At 39.2% G+C, this 18,886-nt stretch overlaps 1 protein-coding gene across 1 annotated transcript in view; it reads left to right on the plus strand.

The window, feature by feature from the left end:
- Positions 1-4,923: 4,923 nt before the first annotated feature.
- The window catches only part of LOC122812970 (actin-like), a 69,092-nt gene continuing 55,129 nt past the window's right edge, over positions 4,924-18,886 (plus strand). The window contains exon 1 of the mRNA XM_044085062.1: positions 4,924-5,049. Coding sequence (XP_043940997.1) covers positions 4,924-5,049 — 126 coding nt within the window. The remainder of the gene's footprint in view (positions 5,050-18,886) is intronic.

The following is an 18,886-nucleotide window of genomic DNA, read 5'->3' on the forward strand; positions in this document are numbered from 1 at the left end:
GTATCTTCCTCAGTGATATAAAAAAGACCCTGACACATACTCAACACACCTTTGCACAGTTCTCGATGTCCATTGATCTGTAAACTGACATGGTCAAGTGTAGTTTTAGCAGAATGTGCATTAATTACCCTGTCTACTTGACCAATTCAGCACACAGACAGTGTCATCAGATAAGAAATGGATGGCTTTCTTAATCTATCATTATCTCCTTCCACTGGAGTGGTTAAATAAAAATGTGCATTCCTCAGTCTTCTACTAAAATTGTGTATTCATATCTCCCATGCATTGTGTCCTATATGCCATGATGCAAGGAACATACTCCTTTAGTTCTAAAGGATACAGTCCAGTATTTACAGAACTATTGATAAATGACTGTCAATTTGTTAGTGAAACTAGCATGTCTCACAGTGACCCTATGAGTGACCTTTGATGGAGTTCTAGCCTATAATTTAGCAGAAAATAGTCACTTATTGATTTACTTAGTTAACCAATTAATAAACAAAATGGCTTTAAGTTTATTCAGTGGAAACTTAAGTTCATCAATAGTTTTTGGAGTCATCAATGCTTTCATGCATTCTTCCTGAGTTAGCCTTAGTCTTTCATTATCTATTGAATTCTGTGCTGCCTTTCTACTAGCCATTTGAACAAAATGATGACACTTGCCAGATCCTAACATGACTACAAAAGTAGTGTCTCCCTTGTAAATATGCATACTGGTCTATCCATTCATTGCAGATTTCTAGTGATTTCCAAAGGTGTAGAAGATGTTTGCAACCTCTTCTAAAAGCAGATCTCTGCCTCGACTTGGTCTGCACTTTTACATCAATTCTCTAAGACAAAGAAGAATGTTCCAGCAAAGGACAGAGGGCAGATCATTCTCATGTATTCCATTACAGATCTATAATGATTTTCTAAACAAAGAAGACCTCTGCAAATCCTGGTAAAAGAACATGGAAGAACGTGTTTTGTTGAACAAGCCTGCTGCTTTCTTGTGACTTACACTGACACCTGAATACAGCGAGAAAGGTCACACATTGAACAGATTGAATGGGTGAGTGGTGTCATGGCCACTGCATTTTTTTTTTTTTTTTTGAAGGGACCTACTGACCCAGAACATTTTTTACACCTGATTAAATCATCTGTACTACAAATACAAATTACTGACTTTCATGTGAGTATCACTGAGACCAAGTTAGGCACAAAAGGTACATGCTTAAAGTGGTTTTAATCAAACTGTAAGGCCAATCAGGGTAGGCATTACATGGAAATAACAGACCACCCAGGGGTGTTTTAAGGCCCAACACCACAATCAATGTGTCTCCCCACCCATGGAAGGTCTATTATCTTCCTGAGGGCATCATTATACTTAGTTTATCTACATATTCAGTTTTAAAATGTTGATTCCTTTTAATTACATTTTCCGATATAAAATATTGCCTTAATTTCTTTTACTTTTAATTACATTTTACAATATAAAATATTGCTTCCACTTCTTAGTTTTGCAGGGCACAAGGTAACATGAGGCACACTATTTTAAGGTCAGTTTGTAAGAGTAAAATAAAACACAGTCAATTAATATTTGTTGCCATGACTTTAGACTATGCAAAGGGATACAGTTGTAAAGGTGACTGGCCAAATTAATAATGTCTTAAGAAAGCAAGCTAAAGGGCATAGGTTTTGCAAGGCTACTAATTTTTCACTGCATACTGAAAAGAGAAGAAAAGTGGCAATTTATTTAGTTTAGTATACTGCTAATATTTACTGATATTAGCGGTATCTTCTGATACTTTGTGCGACTTTTATTTTGTCAGATGCACTGAATATTGCAAAGAAGAAACACAGCAATCCATGTTGCTATAACTTGAGTTATTATGATCTGTCCATGTTTTCATTTTTAAGGAAGTTATATTGCCAGTGTGATGTTCCATATTTGCCACCCAAACTTCTCCCATAGGTAAAAAAGAAAAATCTCAGTACAGTATCAAGTGTTATGAGATGAACTGCAAATCTTTTGTTTTCAGACTTTTTATTTGTAATTTTCTGATTCTTGGAAAAAATGACACATACCAATGATGTAATAGAATCCAACTCCAACACAATGGAAGTTAGCAAAGTTCACATACATATGTACAGTTATTGTTTAACATTTTTCTGACTTGACTGGAGAAATTAAGTGAGTGTTATAGAATGTATTTGTTAAGTAGTCCTACTGCCTGGGTTGCTTGATGTGAAAAGCAAATTTTAGCTTAATATTTTTTACCTTCCTACCATTGTATATGTTTTTATTTTGTAAATGATGGGCTATAAAACTGTCTGATCATATGTTATTTCAGATAATACTGTAATTTGTCATTTTATTAATTCAGGTGTTACAAGATAGCACAATCCACAGATTAATTGGGTGATTACTGTTTACTCTTAAATTAATGAAGTTAAATTAGAGAAAATGAATGAAACTTAATCATCTTATTAAAAGTCATGTGACCTTCAATAGAGTAGTAATACATTACTATTTTATTGAAGGTTACATAGGTTCATAGGTTCATAGGTAGGTACTAGGCTATCGGCCCAAGGGCCTACGTAAGCCTAGCCAGCAAGGTACCATAGCTTACGCCACCCAAGAAAGTTATTTTCCTGTGCCACTGTCCAGCAGAGACACAGAAGTGATTCCCAGGGTGTATTTCCTATTTCCCATCCACTCATCAAGATTTTTCTTGAAGAGTGCTAATGAAGAACTTTGCTTGACATAGATGGGTAGCTTGTTCCAGAGTATAGGAAGTCTCTGGGACAGGAATCTATCCCTCCAGCGTGTCCTGTTTATTGCGGTGACAAGGTTTAGGTCCCTAAAGCATGTAGCTTGGAGGGATTGGGATTTCTTTAGGTGTAGCATGTCCAACAGCTCTGGGTTTGACATAGCTTTATATGTTAGGCAGAGATCACCTCGGAGTAGGCGATATGCTATGGAGTAAAGCTGGAGTTATTTGAGGCGGTCAGTGTAGGGCATTTGTTTGAGGCCAGTAATCCTCTTTGTGAGGTACTTCTGTGGCCTTTCCAGCTGCTGCAGATGTCTTGTGAGGTACATTCCAAAAGGGACATTGCACTCTATAATGGGTCTAATGAGTGACGAGTAGAGGGGAACAATGACCTCTTTTTTTCCTGGATGAGAACCCTTTTATGATGAGGTGTGCCATGTAGGACTTCCTGACTACTGTGGTGATGTGACTATCAAAGGAGAGACTACTGTCCTCCTGGGTCCCAAGGTCTCATCACGCATTCGGTGTTAAGTAGATTGCTGCTTATGTGGTAGTTCATGGGTACAGAGTTTTTACCAAAGGGGATGACACTGCACATTTTGGAATTGAGCTTGAGGCCATGGCTCTGACACCAGGCATCTGTCTCAGTGAGGCCCTTCTGTAGGATGCCCACATCATTTGGGGACTTGACTACGGCTCCTAGTTTGCAGTCATCTGCGAACTTCGTCAGCCAGAGGCCTTCTGTGTTAGCCTGTATTTCAGAGAAGTAGATACCAAATAGCAGAGGTCCCAGGATGGAACCCTGTGGCACTCCACTTGAGGTCAGATTTGGAGTCTGCAACTTTTACAGTGTGGGTTCTGTCAGTGAGCCAGTTGGCAACCCATTTAATGATGTAGGGATTTATACCTAGTTTAGTGAGTTTAGCTAGAATTCCAGAATGGGGGATGGTGTCGAAAGCCTTGGCGAGGTCAAGATAGGCTGTGTGAACCACCTTACCCTCATCCACGGCTTTGGTGACTGCATCAAAGAAGCCGATCAGGTTCAGGAGGCATTATCTGCCTTTCACAAACCCGAACTGGGTGGGATCCAGAGTTTGGAGGTTACCAATGTCTTTGTTTATGAGTTCCATGATAATACGTTTCATGGCCTTGCAGACCAGGCTCGTCAAGCTAATAGGTCGATAGCTCCCAGGATCAGTGGTGGCTCCCCCTTTGTGGAGTGGGATAACTGTTGCTGTGCGCCATTCAGTGGGCACAAAGTCTGATGCGAGGCTATTATTGAACATGGTGCTTAAGTGGGGAGCCAGTTCGTTCTGAAGTTCATGTAAAACACAGCCTGGGGTGTTGTATGGTCCCATGGATGCTGTGTTTTTGGCTTTAGAGAGTGCAACTTTTACCTGCATAGTTGAGATTACAGGAACTCTGCATTCTTCCTGTATAGATATGGGCCTTTTAGGGGGTGAGAGGGGGGTAAAATTAGCACTGAACCGATCTGCCAAGATGATGGCAATATCAGTTGGTTCTGTAATTTTCGTGCTTTTGTGCTGTAACTCAGAGCAGATCTGGGTGTTGCCATCTAGATTCTTGACATAGCTATAGAGTGCTTTGTGGTTGTCCTTGTATTTAGTGGCGATTTTGTTTTCGTAGCTAGCTTTGGAGGATCTTATAAGGGATCTCAGCTTCTTACTGAGGCTGACCAGGGAGCTCCTCCACTCATGACTTTTAATAAGATGATTGGTAGTCTGGCTTTATTATGATTTTCACTATATATAATGAGATATCACTGTGAGTTTGTATTCTGAACTAATAAAGAGCCATTGGGGCTTGAAAGCTTTGCGTTTGAATAAAGTGACTTGCATTAGACATTTGGACTTTTGGTACATAACTAAAATACTCCAGAGAAACAGTAAGTACAATTTAACAAGTGAAAAAATGCTGGCATTTTGAACATTTCTTTTTCATGGTACATAAATTTAGCACCATGAGTAGCTACTCTTATTTTTTTGGGGTTCTCCCTATGCATTAATGTACACCTTTGGAGGGTTGCTAACCTCCCAACACATTTTCTAGACTTATTTACATTACATCTCCGCCTCAGATATAGTGGCAGACAGTGATACTATCGATGACAACCTTAGACTGACTTTTTTTTTAAATCTTTCTAGATACAATGGCAGATGATATAATTGTCACAGTTGTTATCGATAATGGATCTGGTTTTTGCAAAGCTGGCTTTGCTGGTGAAGATGCCCCTCAATCTGTGTTCCCCTCCATTGTTGGACACACAAGACAAAAGGTTTGTAAATTGATTTTTGGGGGAGCAGGGGCTTTCTGGTTGATTTGTAAGATACTTTGTTCTTTACAAATGTGTAGTAGTAGGCTGAAGCACCAGCAGATGTTGTAGTCCCATGAAACCCTGGGCTTACAGCTGTTACAAAATGGAGTTGTACTACAAAAAATGAAAATGGAAGTTCTGAAAATCATTAGGGAACCTAATTCAAGACTGAGCAGGTTGAGCAAATGTGCACTAAAAACAATGCAAGATCTGAAATAACAGCATTTTAACTAATTAAATGTTATAATGGATAGGACATCACATTTTCTATGATGTATTCAGATTTGGAACATGATATGGGTACTAGAAAAAAGAAGTTATGTCTTACCATAACATTCCATCTGTGTTGTTCATCTTCTTTCATTCATCACCGATGGGGTTTGGTTCCGTGCCCTCGGAACCAAGTCAGCCTATTACCAAGCTCGCGCTAGCCAAAAAAACTCTTGAGCTAAGTCTCTACCCAGAATGCCCTTCTTCCTGTTTCCTCAGATCGAGTTTGCTACGAAAAGAAGTAAAGCCGAGGCCACTTCTATGCAAGTACCCTAGTGCATCACTTAGACCCAAAGTATCCACCAGGAGCCTTTGGAGAGGGAAGGAGGGTGGGAAGTGATGAATGAAAGAAGATGAACAACACAGATGGAACGTTATGGTAAGACATAACTTCTTTATCTGATGTTGTTCATCTTCTTTCCATTCATCACTGATGGGACAGAATCTCAAGCTACCTTGAGGTCCATGGGCAGCCCTTATGGAAGAACATTACTGAGTACCATTGAGCCGAAGGCAGCTCTCCCCCTGGAGACCAGGTCCAATTTGTAATGATTGATAAAGGTATGAGGCTTAGTCCTAGTTGCTGCTGCACAGATGTCATCCATGGAAGCCCTGGAATGGAATGCTATAGAAGTTTTGTAAAAAACGAACTGCAAGGTAAAAACTTGTAACCAAGGAAATCCCAGTAGCCTTGAATCATTGGAATTAAAATGAAGTCTTTATTACACCACAGGACCAAAACAAGAACAGCAAAATCGTAGAACTAAGCGCTTTCACCCTCACGTCCTAGGGCATCATCAGAGTACAAATTAACAGAAAAACACATCATCCCTTAAATACAGGTACTACTTGATTAATTAAATTAAATAGTAACGTAATCAATCAATCAAACAATATTCTAATTAATACAATAAAACCTCTTGTCTTTTAAAGTAACAAGTCCAGTAAAAATATAAAATAACTGACTTGAAATGCATTTAGACATGAACTAGAATATAATGTGTATAACTGGAGGTCTTATACACAATGTATTTGTCTAAAATAAAGAATAAACTTCTTTTATGTGAATAATGTGAGTAAAACCATACTAAATGTATAATGTGAAACAAAGAATGTAAGTTCCTAACATAACATTTCCGTATGAATTAATAAGCTATATTGAGGTTGTTGCAATGATGTGTACTAAAATTGAAATTGCAGAACTGGATTTTATCTAAATACTAATTGAGTGTATTTGGATGTTTAAAAAATACTATAGTAAATTGTTTGTATGTGAATAAATAAATAAATAACTGTAGTAAAAATATAAAACTTTTTTAAAAAAATGTATGTAGAATATGAAAATATGTAAACAGTGTTTGTAACAAGGTCACAGATTAAATGTTATCAATTCATACAGTTACAATAACCATAAAATTAATGAAATTAATGAATTTAATGAAACTGAAATAGAGATCTAATGAAATGTTAAATGTATAATATTAATTAAAACATCTTATATGTATATTACTATAAAAATGAATTTAATAATTTTCCTTAAAAAACTTTCCTTAGAAAAGTGGTGGATAACATGAATTGAGGAGTGACATGTGGAATCATAATGAATATATACAAAATCATTTATGAAACATATACTCGCCCTGCAGGTGTAGTTCAATTATGAATAAATTGTAAAATTGTGAATGAATGTGAAATGTGTTGGAAAAGAAGTTGATATGTGTATAAATGTTGAGTGTGTCCATAAATAATAATAGTTGAGTGATTTTATTGAGTTTAAAGCAAATTTAATACATAAGGATTAGTGGCTATGAAGGTCATTAAATAAACTGAGATTTTAGCTTAAGTATACTAGCTATAGAAATTTGATCATTAATTCCTGGATCCTTGCTTGCATTTAATCTAAGTTGCCAAAGACATTCTTTGGCTTCTAGTAAACTCTTAGTATCACCCCCTTGTTGTGCATTGGTGTGAACAATTCTGTCGATAACAAAAAACAGGATTTTTTTTAAAATTAAGGCAACCAATGCTATGAGTGTATAAAGCACTAGTCTGCTTGTGATTTCTAATATCACTGACATGCTCTATAATTCTTGTTTTCAACTTTCTGTTAGTTTTGCCTACATAGAAAGCTTGGCATGCTGTGCAAGTAGCTACGTATACCACCATGACTGTGTTGCAGTTACACGCTCCTGGACATCTAATAGTCTTATCATAATTGATGATTGAGAGGTATGGTCCATTATTGATGAACCTGCATGTGCGACATGCACCTCATTTGTTCATCTTACATTTCGTAAATAAGTCACATTTCGTACTATTTTCGAATATACTTTTAAGACTTTGTCCTTTACTGAAAGTAACTTTTGGTTTGTCACCTAAAACGTTTACCAATTCTTTGTTAGATTCAATAACAATGTTCCAAGAATCGTAGACCGCTTTAACAATTTGGTCTGATTTTTCATTGAATGGGATGACTAAAATGTCGTTTCCTATACCCTTAGATTTAGGAACTTCTTTTGGATTTAATCCATATCTTAAAATAGATTTGTATAAAACTGATTTATTCATCCAAATGTCCTGACCTATATTGTTAACCAAATCTACCGGGTAGGCTCTACTTATGAACATGTTTTTTAATTTTTCAAGTTCCTTTTTGAACGTGTCATCATTGCTCACTATCCTTGACAACCTCACCATCTGTCCTTTTACTAAATTTCTTTTCTGATGGGCAGGGTGACAGCTGTCAAAGTGTAAAAATGAATTGGAATATGTCTTCTTCCTGTAAATGCTAGATTCAAATGTATTATCCTTCAAGGTAATTGTAATATCCAAAAAATTAATTGTATTGTTAGAAATGTGACTCGTAAATTATAAATTCATTAAATTGTGCTTCAGTACCTCTCCAAAAAATCAAAATGTCATCCAAATAACGTAAATATAATAAATTTTATCCCAATAACTACTAGTGAAAACGTGTTCATATTCCCATGCTGCCAGAACAAGATTAGCGTAAATAGGGGCACATTTTGCTCCCACAGCCACTCCTTTTTGTTGTTTAAAATAACTGCCGTTAAAATAGATAAAATTATTCTCCAAAACTAATTCTAACATCTCAGATATTAGTCGATTCTCAGTTCTGTTGTTGTGTTTGTGTGTGTTAAGGCATGTTTCAAACAACTCAGTGCCTTCCTGATGTGGAATCACGGTAAAAAGATTGATTACATCCACAGTTGCCATCACAAAATCATAGTTGACATCAACATTATTAATAAATTGTCTTATAGAGTCAAGACAATGCCATGAATCTCTTACAATGTGTGGTAATCTCGTTAGTAAATCTTTACATTTGGAGTCAATGTAGGCTGCTAAAGCTTCAGTCTTAGAACCTATTGCTGAGACAGTTGGTCTGAATGGTGGATTGTCAGTGTGTTTATGAATTTTGGGAATTCCAAAAATAGACGGTATTTTAGGAAATTCCACGGATATGTATTGATAAACCACTGAGTCAATCCTTCCATCCATTAAATATTCGTAAGTTAACCAATCAATTTTGCCGTAGGCTTTGTTTACCTCGTGCCTACTGACCTTTTCATAAGTTACCTCATCCTCTAAAAGTGTAAGCATCTTGTTCTCATAGTCAACATTTAGCATAATGACCACCCCCCACCTTTGTCAGGTTTCATGATTCTGAATTTGTCAGAACTTTTTAATTCTTGTAGACAAAATTTTTCAGCTGACGTTAAATTATGTTTAAAAATATTCTTCTCATTCAACGTTCTTCTAAAATGTGTTTCACAAAGCTTTTCAAAAACTTGTATCATATAGTTCTGGGGTGGAATAAAGGTACTGTGACGTTTTAGTGTAAAGTTGTTGGAATCCTGAGATAAAGTGTTTGAGTCTTGAAAAAATAATTTTAAATTTAAAAGCCTGGTGTACATTTTTAAATTAAGTAAAACTTTACCAATGTCCAACTTAAAATTTGGAACGAATGTGAACCCTTTACTGAACAAATCCAAATACTTACTGTCGAAATTCTTTCTAGTATAGTTGTACAAATTAAAACCTGAATGTGTAACAATTTGACAATCAAATGAATTTGGAGTGACTACATCATGTTGACATAAACTCGTGATGTTAGAAACTTCAGTATTAATCAGTTGTTGTGCTTGGATTGTGACTTCAAGTAGGTGAATTGTTCACTGTATCAATATTGTCACAATCAGTGTTGTGATTAATTACTGTTGATGTCACCATCTTGACATTCTCGGGCCTCGGTTGTTGTAATTTCTTGGAATATATTGATTGTAACTGCCCTGTCTCTCCCTTATTCTCTCCGACCTTCTTAATATGGGCTGATCTAAAAAATCTGACTCTAAACATTCGTCATTATGATTGGTGTTATTAACATCATTGACATCACCTCGATGTATGTTGTCCTGATTGTCAATTGAATTGAACTGATTTCTAACTCTTTCATCACTAAAATTGACATGGTTCTGACTAATACGTTTCATGTTTTTGTACTCTCTAAAGTGCACATAGGCTCTATTGTTTCTATAATCATGGCTGTCTCTTTCAATCTTAGTATTTTTGATTTCCAAGCCCTTATTAATAAACCTGTCCAAATCTTTAAAAATATTTTCCAATCTGAATTTGTTATGCTCAAATAGTAAATCCATCTTAATGTCATTGTCTAAACTACATAACCTTTCCTTTAATACTTGTAATTTGTCAGTCTTGTTACGAATAATAAGTTTCAAAAGTTCCAACCCAGTTTTATCAAACAGTTGTGTCAATTCAGTAAAAAAAGATGTACCCTCCAAAAAAACATTAGGCAATTTAAATATACGTAGTCCCTTAGGGACCTGTTTTAATTCTAAACTGCGTTCTAAGAACGCGTTGTCCATCTGTAAGGATTTGAAGTTCTTGAGTGTTTTTTCAAACTCTGAAAAACGTGAATTCAAAGTACCCAAGTCTCTTGTTACTACTGGACCATCTCTGTTTAATGAAGGGGCAGAAAGAAATGCGTGTAAGTCCAAATGCCTATCCAAAGGAATGTTCCTATTCGATTCACCCCGTCGTGATATCTGGTTGTGGTTGTGACCACTGTGGCATCTGTTGTCATGGTTAGAGTCAGTGTTCATATGTGTTCCAGCTGCATGCCCTCTATCTTGCACCTCCACTTGCCTTAAAGGGCTGTTGGAACATTGTCTCATCCCACGCCCATGTAGACTTGTGTTGGGTGTGGAATGCAGGGTGAGAAGTTGTTCCTGTGATTCTGTGATGACCAAATCACCTTCAGTCCCTGCATTGTGTTGCTGATCATGCAATGCTTTGATGAGCTTATTAGTGATGTCCAGGTGCTCTTGCAATAACCGCTGCATGGTGGAAGTGTAGTGGGTAAAGACTTACTGGAACCTGTAGCACAACACCACAGGTACTAGAAGCTGTAGCACAACACCACAGATGAATATAGATGGTCGTTAGACCTGTAGTATAGAATAAGAATTAACACAAGAACTTGTCTGGTGCTGATGTGAAGTTCAACAGTCAGCTAAATAAATTGTCAAAGAAAACACGTCTCAATTAAAAAAGAGTAGACCAAGTAAAAACCGATTGAAACGTTGATACGCCCAAGTAGTTTATTGGTGTTGGAATGGTATGACTTAGTACCTAAATTGAAATGATCGCAAGTAAAAAACCAGCAACATAGTTGGATGACCAAAATAAAATGTATTATCCGTACAGCACTTGTAACGGATAAAACAAATAGCGAGCTGATACTGAAATGAACTCCGTTAGTGATTTCAGTATTCCTTACCCAGTGTCAGTTAAATTGCACTCCTGTAAAGACAATGAAAAGACGTGAATAAATGAACTAATACTCCACAGCTGTTGTCATTGAAACGTTATAGTTCTTATGCATACAGTCTGTCAAAAACACGCTGGCTAATGCTGTTGTAAAATCTGTTAAAAAATACGGACTTTCAAGTCACTGTTGGAAAAACACAGTAGACTGTGTTTAAGAACAAGTAAAGGTTCACTTAGTTGATAACCACGGCTGTTTAGAAAAGTGAAACATGTAAAAAACCAAAGACACAGTTGCCGCTATTGCTGTCTGTGTTTAAAAGCAGTTCACGGTGCAAAAAATGTTCGTAACAATGTTTTAAGTCAGTTGTCAGTACATAAACCAAAAAAGCTAGGTTGATGTAAGATGATGTTTCACGTTATGCTTCAATGTCTATAACAACGTTGTAGTTTGCAAAAATCAACCGTTGCTGTATAACAGAAAATTACATAGCACAGCTGGCACAGTTTGTTCAATGAGGAAGTACTAAATAGTTACCTCAAATGAATAAATGAATAAAGGAAACTTGCCAAACGGCTTCACGCAAATATGTAGAGTAGCTTGTAGCGTAGCTCGTAGATTTAGAAAATGTGCGATGTTAAAGCCAATAATTCAGCAGTTTCATAGTGCTCACCGATATTCAGCAAGGCATGTAACAAATCTTGTACGGGCCGTTCAACTACAACAATCCAAGATCAAACAGGTCACTGAGAAGGTTTGTAAAAAACGAACTGCAAGGTAAAAACTTGTAACCAAGGAAATCCCAGTAGCCTTGAATCATTGGAATTAAAATGAAGTCTTTATTACACCACAGGACCAAAACAAGAACAGCAAAATCGTAGAACTAAGTGCTTTCACCCTCACGTCCTAGGGCATCATCAGAGTAGCCATTTTGATAATGTAACCTTGGAAACAGCCTCTCCCATTTTGGGTCCCAAAAAGGAGATTAAAAGCTGTTCAGATTTACAGATAGGTTTGGTCCTCTCTAGGTAAAACCTTAATTGTCTATGTACGTCTAAGGTGTGAAGGCAATATTCTTCTCTATTGGCAAAATTCGTAAAAAACACTGGTAGATCAATGGACTACACACAAATGAAAGCCAAAAACCACTTAAAAGCACAAAATAAACAAGTGAAGTGGTAGGAGAAAGCTGGTAAAAAAAGCTGGTAAAAAGTTACGCTATAATCACTGCAACCAAAATCTTTTATTAGGTAAGCGCTTTTGGTGGTGAAAATGTCCCACCTTCATCAGACCAAGAACAACCTCAAATAATACATTTATATAGTCTTATCACTAAATTGATTTATAATTTAATCTCTAAAAACCAATCAATTAATTAATCAATTAAAATACCAAAATTCATATATATAAAAATAACCTTACACAATTTGAATACAATGCTAAAACACCATGTACAATATTAACTCACAAATATTAATAATGGTTTACAAAATATATAATAGATTACATACTAAATGCTGCTAGGAAACTTAGAAAAAAACAATAATAATATATATTAAATAAAATAATAGTCCCCAAAATGGCACAAGAAAGAAACTATAAAAAGAAGAAAAAATGAAAAACCACTCTATGCATACATTATATGTATACAATTAAGCACATATCTGTTTACATAACATATGTTTTAAGTAAATTTTGAATACATGTTAGCTTAAACCAACTGTGCTACAACACTATTATATAAATATAAAAATTAAAATTAAAATGTGAATTAAAACTGGTTAATTATGCTAACTTTTTTAAAAAAACCTATATATACTATATAAACATACTTATAAATGAAATTGTTAGCTTATCTATTCAATGCTTTCAGTTTTAAAACACTTTTGATAGAAACATAATCATTTAATCCGGGAAAAATATATGCAGCAGTTTTAATTTGCCAATACAACTCATTCTGTTCAAGTAGTAGTTGCCAAGGCCCCCCTCTCGGATCTAAAGGGGTCTGATGTACAACTAAAAATAAAAACTCATGAGTTGGAAATTGCAAAACATGCCTCGCAAGAGCATTATTGACATCCCCTTTACTAACTGCATAGCAGTGCTCGTATATTCTCTGTCTTAATTTCCACTAGGTCTTCCCTATGTAAAATGAGGGACAAAATTGACAACATGCTACGTACACAACTGCTTTAGACTCACAATTAAAGGAACCATTCATTTTATAATTCTTATGATTAATGTTAGCAGTAGTGCTCACCTGAATATATTTGCATTGTGTACAATGCCCACATTTACGCATACCTATATGTGCCCGTTGAGAATGACCATGATTCCTTTTCTTGTGGTTCTCTAATAAATTTTTGAGATTCAAACCTCTCCTGAATGTGAAGTGAGGTCTGATACCTAATTTAGTACAAATAGAAGGTTCTTCCAAAATAACCGCCCAATTTTTAATGAAAATCTCCTCGACCCTTATGGTAGTGTTTGAAAAAGTGGACAGGAAACTGAGATGGAGTGGTTTATCTTCATCAACAGTTGTGCCATTCTGTAGTATAACTTGGCTAATGTTAACGACATTGTCATCTGCCTGAGCCCTACTAGCCAAAATGGGTTTAAACACGCCAATTGATCTCTTATTTCTCACTTCAGTCATTATATCAACAAGTAATTTATAAGGATACCCCCTACTCAGGAACATAGATTTTAACTTTTCACATTCCAAATCAAAATCTACATCCTCAGTAACCATCCTTGCCAGCCCTTACCATCTGGCCTTTTACAATTGCCTTCTTCTGATGGTAAGGGTGTTCACTAGTGTAAAACAAGAATGCATTAGAGTAGGTGGGTTTCCTGTAAATAGAAGCTGGTGACTAGCCGAAGTGGAGAAACCAAGCTGTCAGCTTGACAGAGGACAGGTTCAGGTGACTCAGCCCTTGGGGTGAGTGATCAGATCTGATAGAGGGTCCAGAATCCACGGCAGGAATACCAGGTGAGGCCAAAGAAAGGGGAACCAAACTTGTCAAGGCCAGAATGGGGCTATGAGGATTACCTTGCATCTCAACCGAAGAGCTTTCTGTAGAACTTGTGGGATCAGAGGAATGGGAGGATAAGTGTAGAGAAGTCCCATGGGACAATCATGGATCAGAGCATCCCTCAGTGACTCCCCCTGCAGGGGAAGTAGGGCGAAGTAGCTGCTGCACTTGGTGTTTGATGGAGAGGCAAAAAGATCGCAGCTGGGCTGGCCCCAGTGGCTGAAGATTACAGACGCCACCTTGGGGTTGAGGGACCACTCATGGGGCATGAGGATGCATCTGCTCGGCTTGTCTGCAATCACATTGGAGCTCCCCGGGATATGCATTGCTATCAGGAAGTGGGTGGAAGCTATTGCCTACTGCCAGATTCTCATGGCTTCTCGACAAAGGGGGTAGGACTTGGTTCCTCCTTGCTTGTTGATGTATCAGACCACTTACATATTGTCTGATTTAATTGCAATTGTCCCGGAGGGGACAGCCCCATGGAATGCCTGCAACGCTAACAGCATGGCCCTCAGTTCTAGGACATTGATATGCAGGTAGGCATCCTAGGTAGACCATGTGCCTTGGACAGTCTTTCCCTGAAAATGGTCCCCCCACCCGATCAGGGAAGCATCCATGGTCACAATGGCTGTGGGCTGGGAGGGCTGAAAAGGTCAGCTCAAAAGATCTTCATTCTGGCCTCATCCACCAAAGCAGGTTCTGCTTGCAGGAGTTGGTTATTCGAATTTTGTAATCCAGGGGTTGACAGTTTGGGAACCATTGACACAGAAGGAGCCATTGCAGAATTCGCATATGTAGCTTTGCTAGAGGCACTACTGGAATTGATGCAGCCATAGAACCCATAGCTTGGAGAACTTGTCTTGCAGGGACTGATGTTTTTGAAAGAATCACTTGGATTTGAAGCCTCAGTCAGTGAAGTCTGTGAAGAGGGAGTGATACCAGACAGGACTGAGTATTGAACACTGCTCTAATGAACTCTATTTGTTGTGTAGGGATAAGATTTGATTTCTCCCAATGTACCGTTATTCCCAACAATTTTGCCAGAGAGAGAGTATGTTGTAGGGCAGTTACCAGAAAATATTTGGTGGGGGCTGTAAGGAGCTAGTCGTCTAGATATGGAAACACCCGGAATCCTTTTAGTCTCAAGTGAGCTGTTACCACTGCCATGCATTTCATGAACACTCTGAGGGCTGTGGAGAGACCGAATGGCAGGACACGGAATTGGTAATGACTAGCTCCCAGCCAGAAGCAAAACAGACTCCTGGAGCGTTTGTCCATCTTGATGAGGTAATACATGTCCCGGAGATCTATAGAGCAATCCAATCGTCTTTTCTTAAAAAGGGAAGGATGGACTGAAACCATGACCATCCGGAATTTGGTTTGGGTTACAGACTTGTTTAAGCTGCTGAGATCCAAAAAGGGTCTCCAGTACCCTGTCTTTTTTGGCACCAAAAAGAATCTCGAGTAAAATGCAGATCCATGCTGGTCTGGTGGGACTAGTTGGATGACTCTTTTTTGAGACAGCTTTATAATCTCTGAAGCTGCTGCTTCCCTTTGACTGGGTAGCACGTCGAGAAGTTTTCTTGGGAAATTTGGTGGACAAGAAAGGGGAACGGTGTAACCTCTGATGATAATCTTCTGCACCCAATGATCGGTGGTGATGGAGTGCCAGGCAGCTTGGTGCAGAGAGAAACAACCCCAACTGCTTCTAGAGTTAAGCAATCGGGCCGCCCCTCAGGAGCGCTGATAAAGCTGTCCAGATATAGAGTCCCCGGAGCCTTGGTTGCAAGGACCCCCTCTGCCTCTTTAGGGGTGTCTTCCAGAATTATTACCCCCTCTACTTCTGGGGGTATCATCACCATGTGTGGCACAGAAAAGAACCTGAGATTTCTTATGCCACATTTTCCCACTCCTCTGATTCTTGGAGAAGGTACATTGAGGGTTGGAAAATCATAGGTCTATGGCAGACAGGGTTTTTCCATCTTGCTCACACCTGGCTAGCGTGTCCTTCACCTTGGAGCCAAAGGGGGATGAAGCTTCAATGGGACCATTCAGAAAGGAAGACTTGAAGGGATCCATGAGGTCACAGATGCGCATCTAGGCATGACGTTTCATAACAATGCCTGAACCCACCGCTCTAGCTGCCCCTTCGGTCATGTGTTAGAGCAACCTCACGGATGAATTGGATATTGATTCCAGGGTTGCGAGGCCACTTTGTCCCTGACTTGTCAGACAACTTTCCTGTGAGTGTCCCAGGGAGTTCGGAGATCAAGTCCCTCTGGAGCCTTGTAAAATGTGCCAAATAATTCAGGGACTATATAGCAAAGGTCCCTGATGCAAAAACACTCTTCCCAAGTCTGTTCACTGCCCAGGACTCCCTGTTGGGCAGGTGAACAGCAGGATTTTCCTCAGTCAAGTCCTTTTTTGTGGCCACTGCCACCACCATAGTGTCAATTGGTAACCCTTTAGACCAGTGTGGATTCTCAGCAGGAGGGAACGGAATTTTGTCTGATCTCCGGGGGATCGCCTCAATAGAATCAGGGTTCTTCCATGTGTGCTGCATGATGAGCTGGACAAGTTCATTGGCAGGTGGGGTCACCCAAGAGGTAGATGGCCAGGCATGAAAAGCCTGCAAGAACACGGACTCCTCAGACAAAGGGTTGGAGGGCTTCCAGTCATTTCTCTGTTTTAACATTTCCAGGATGTCCCCAAAGGAGACATCATCAGGAGGTGACCGTGAGGACCCTTCACCATCATCGTAATCCATGTCTTCCATTAAGGACTCCTCAGGTCAGTCCACATGCTTCCTCTTACACGTCTTCTTTCGAGGGGGCTCCTCAGTGGGGTTCTCTGAAGAGGACTTGGAAGAGTGGATACCCTGAACAGGGATGTCCTGAGGCTTTTCTGCCCAGTGTCCTGGGGGGTGGTCTGTGACAGCTGCAGCTCAAATGGGCAAGAACTGGGATTCCAACATCATAGGAGTGCTACCAGAAGCAAAAGCCCTCTCCATCGCACGGAAGGCAGGCCCGCCTGCCCGAAGAGGGATGGGAGCCCAGAACCAAGAAAGACAACCTCGGGACTGGGGTCACACCCCACTCTGACAGTCCCACCCCCACTGGTGGAGGTTCAAGCAAGATCAGCGCGGACGCAGCCATCGTCACCAAGGAGGGAACTGAGGAGAAAGCTGGCACCATACCCTGGGCCAACGAGCCCCATCCCCCAATTCCCAGATTGAGGAAGGACTGGTTCGACAGGAACCGAAGACCAAAGGGACAAACTTGGAGCCAGAGCGAGGTGCACTGTAGGCGCTGAGAAAGTGGGGTCCAAGAAGAATGTCGGAACAGAAGGCTTTGGAACCTAGATGGTTGAAGGATGAGTGTAAGATGGAGTCCACGGATAAGTCAACCCAAGTCCAGCAGATGGATGGGTTTTAGAAAGTGATGGAATCCCCCTGGCTACTAACATCTGGTCCACAAGAAGCACCATGTTGTGTTCCAAAAGGATCCCGGTGGATCTAGTGGATACTCCAGACGGGGAGTCAGAATGTTCAAGAAAAGGGCTATATGCTTGCCCTAGAAATGGGTCTAATGAGGGGGAGTATCGGGTCCATTGGTGCAATGCCTGCCAGCACCGAAGTCTCTAATTTTGAGAGCAAAGGGGTCAGATCCAGTGAAGTCGGTACAACACTCGGTGCCGAAGTGGCACTCGGAGCTGAGACAGTCGGTTCCAAAATGGGAGTCAAAGTTAAAGGTGTGCCCTGAGCCGAACTAGCTACAGGTGCCGAAATCAAAATAGGCGTAATAAGATCTATGATCGGTGCCGGAGGCAGGGTCTGTGCCAATACAGGCGTCGGTATTGAAGGTTTTGAGATATCAGAGCCAAGGAAGGTAGAGCCGAAAAGGCAGACTTATGCTCCAACGATAACTTGGGGACCTTAGATTTCCCAGGTTTGTTCTGATCACCCGATGGTGAAGAAGGAACAGAATGGGATCTCTTTTTGTCCTTAGAAGGAGGGGTTGAGACCTCCATTGTAGAAATGGCCTCTGAGAAGGGAGACTTGAGTAACCCCTTCAGAATGAGTTTATTTTTGCTCTCATTAAGAGTGCGTTGGCTGAAACTTTGACAAATATCACATGGTGGCTGCACCAAAAGGTGGGCCACTCCCAAACAGTATATACAGTCATCATGCAACTCACTGTTAGGTAACTTGCCCTTACAAGAACTACAATGCTTAAAGCCAGAGGTACCCTTCTTATCCAACATATTAATAGAAAGGACACCACAACCAACTGTATAATCCAACAATAATGAAGTCACTCAGTTCAAAAAACACAAGAAGTCACAAGAAAAATACCAAAAGTACAACACACTGTATATGTGAAGAAAGAGAAACACCTGAATAGAGATAAAGGCTAACAGTTTAGGCAAGAGAAAGCAATACCAACTATGGTATTGAAGAAATACCACAAGGGTAAGGGAAAAGGCTGTACCAACAATGGTACCTAAGTTTACCTACAGAAACAAGGGGTAGAGTGAAAAATATACAGTTAGATTGAAGAAGAAACACTAGAAACACTAAATATTTAGTAAAATATGAAGATATCCAATAAACTTTTACACAAATATCAAAACAGATTTTACTTAGCTGAGAGCTCGGCTGAAATGCAGCTTTACGGCTATG

Source organism: Protopterus annectens, chromosome 10.part0 (genome assembly GCF_019279795.1).
Source record: "Protopterus annectens isolate FY-2018-M chromosome 10.part0, PAN1.0, whole genome shotgun sequence".
In the NCBI taxonomy this organism is placed as follows: domain Eukaryota; kingdom Metazoa; phylum Chordata; order Ceratodontiformes; family Protopteridae; genus Protopterus; species Protopterus annectens.